Source organism: Alligator sinensis, unplaced genomic scaffold (genome assembly GCF_000455745.1).
Source record: "Alligator sinensis unplaced genomic scaffold, ASM45574v1 scaffold857_1, whole genome shotgun sequence".
Lineage (NCBI taxonomy): Eukaryota > Metazoa > Chordata > Crocodylia > Alligatoridae > Alligator > Alligator sinensis.
In genome coordinates, this window is record NW_005842439.1 from 1,061,004 (window position 1) to 1,063,233 (window position 2,230).

A 2,230-nucleotide genomic window follows, 5' to 3' on the forward strand; every position below is an offset into this window, starting at 1 on the left:
GTTAGGCCAGAAGGAGCTATAATGCTTACTCAGTTTTACTTCATAGGCCATAAGACTTCACCCAGAAACTCTAGCATCAAGCCTATGCCTTGTCAGAGGTCCACCTACCAATACTCATGAGTGCGATTAAAAATGGAGCTTTAGCTCTAACACGCAGGATGTTTTTGTCTTCGGTAATGTTTCCACAGCTTGAAGCATATTTATTTTCCTTTGCTGCTTCCATCTTTCAGCTGGCAGAGAACTAACAGGAAAGAGGCACGGTGCTATGGTTGGGAAGGGGAGCTAGCCTCCGAGGAGCCAAAGAAAGAAGTCCCCTTCGGTTGCCAGAAAGACTGTTTTTCTCTGCCTTATTGAGCCCAATTCTTTTCCAGCTACATTGGCTTAGTCAGGGTCAGTGTATCTTGCCCAGAAGGTATTTGGAGGGAGGGAGATACTCCAGGGCTGCACAGAAAGCTGTAAAGCCAGCTAAATCCAAAAGCTTTCAAGCATTCAACCAGAAGACAACCACTTTTATATCTTTCTTGGCCTACTCGAAGTATGCAGGTCTCTGCTGGGAGTAAAAAATAAAATAAAATGAAATCAGGTGCTTTGCTTTATTTTTGTCTGTCCTATACCTGACCCCTGTCCCTAGCTCCTTCTACCCACCTCTCCCATTAACTTATACAACTAAGGAAATGAAATACAAAACTTTTTTTTTTTTTTTTTTTTTTTTGAAGTGAAAGGGTCAGATTTGAACCAACAAAAGCAAGGAAATTGCAAGTTAAGCCTCTCGCTCTGCCCTCGATTCACCTTACTGCTTTCAGCTCCTGCTCTATTCCCAGACCCCTCCTTCCCCGTAATACCCAAGAGCAGCAGGGCAAGGCACAGAAAATAGCAAGGTCTAAACCTAGATTATGCTTTTTCTTGTCTAGTTAAGTGTGCGTTAATGAAAGGCCATGAAAGCATTAAACCAATTTGAACCGTCACAAACACAGACAAAACTATTTAATTACTTGCTTTTTTTGTTCTAATTTGCCCCATTCATCAAGGAAATAAGGGTTTGTGAATTTTCTCCTCTTGGCAGGTATTCCCCTGCTTGTCATGCTTCACGCTGGAGCAGTTTTATTCATAAAGGCCTTGCGGCTGGGATATACGCTAGACTACACAAACCCTACCAGCGGCACCAGTCTGTCAGAATCAGTAGAAATAGTGCTAGCCACCTAAGTCTCCTCTCCCCATTTCCGGATGTTAACTCAAGTGCAACGCACCCAGGCCTCACGGGAAAGTTTTGCTATCAGTATAACAAGAGAAAGAGGTGCGCGATTCAGTCTCTAAAATAGGGGTCGAGGAGTCAAGTGCTCACAGTTACGGATCTACCCAACTCAAGGTGGCGGCCGGCCGATTTTGCAGGTTGATCGTTGGGTCAACCACCATTTTCATGGGCTGGTTATGACACTCCCCCCATGCTCCGATTGGTGGACGGGCCTCAGTGGTCCCTGGTTATGACGGCTGTCTGCCATAGTCCCACCCCTCATTGCTGACTAGTTGCAAGGGCTGTCCATCATGCAGTCCTACCACTCTCTGCCAATTCCTGGAGGGGTGGGGCTGCATGATAGGCAGCCCTCTGAACCAATCAGCGGCAAGGGACGGGGGCAACTGCCACCTTGGGCTCTCCTTTATGCGAGCAGTCCTCTTCCCACCTGCCTGGGCCACTGCATCATGAGGTCTGCTGGCTCCCTGTGGGGAGGCAGCATTTTATTTTCAGTAAGGTTTTGTTTCATTTTTTTTTCTCCCTCTTGTGGATTTCACAAGCATTGCCCGATTTCCATGAAATTGCAATTTTGGTAGGTGCCTACTCACTTTGAGAAGCGACGCTCAGGTTTGCAAGGCATTGGATGCTCTGGTCCCAGTTCAGCAAAGCATTTAGGGACACACCTTCCATCCATATTTGCAGCCCCTGTAGTCAATGGGAGTACCCCCCTGCCTCCTTTCATAGTGCTTTGCTGATTGGTGGGGAGGGCTCAGCATATTGCAGGCCTAAGCTCCAAAGAAAAGGAGAAAGAAGCACGAGAAGACAAAAGCTCCATGGTAGCACAAGGCATTCTAGTTTTACAGCTACCGTTCACTATGGAGGGGGTTCTGGGAATCCTCTCTTGGTTCTCAGCTTCCCTCCCCTCGATATACACACGCTCCTGAAGGCTGCCTTACAATAGAGATTCAAGCAACTCAGAACAAAAACCCTGAATTGTAA

General features: G+C 46.8%; 1 protein-coding gene across 1 annotated transcript in view; it reads right to left on the bottom strand.

Annotated features, from left to right (window-relative positions):
• The window catches only part of LOC102375630 (A-kinase anchor protein 13-like), a gene marked incomplete at its 3' end in the record, with an annotated part of 136,735 nt that extends 135,114 nt beyond the window's left edge, over positions 1-1,621 (bottom strand). The window contains exon 1 of the mRNA XM_025211970.1: positions 109-1,621. Coding sequence (XP_025067755.1) covers positions 109-223 — 115 coding nt within the window. The remainder of the gene's footprint in view (positions 1-108) is intronic.
• Positions 1,622-2,230: the final 609 nt, after the last annotated feature.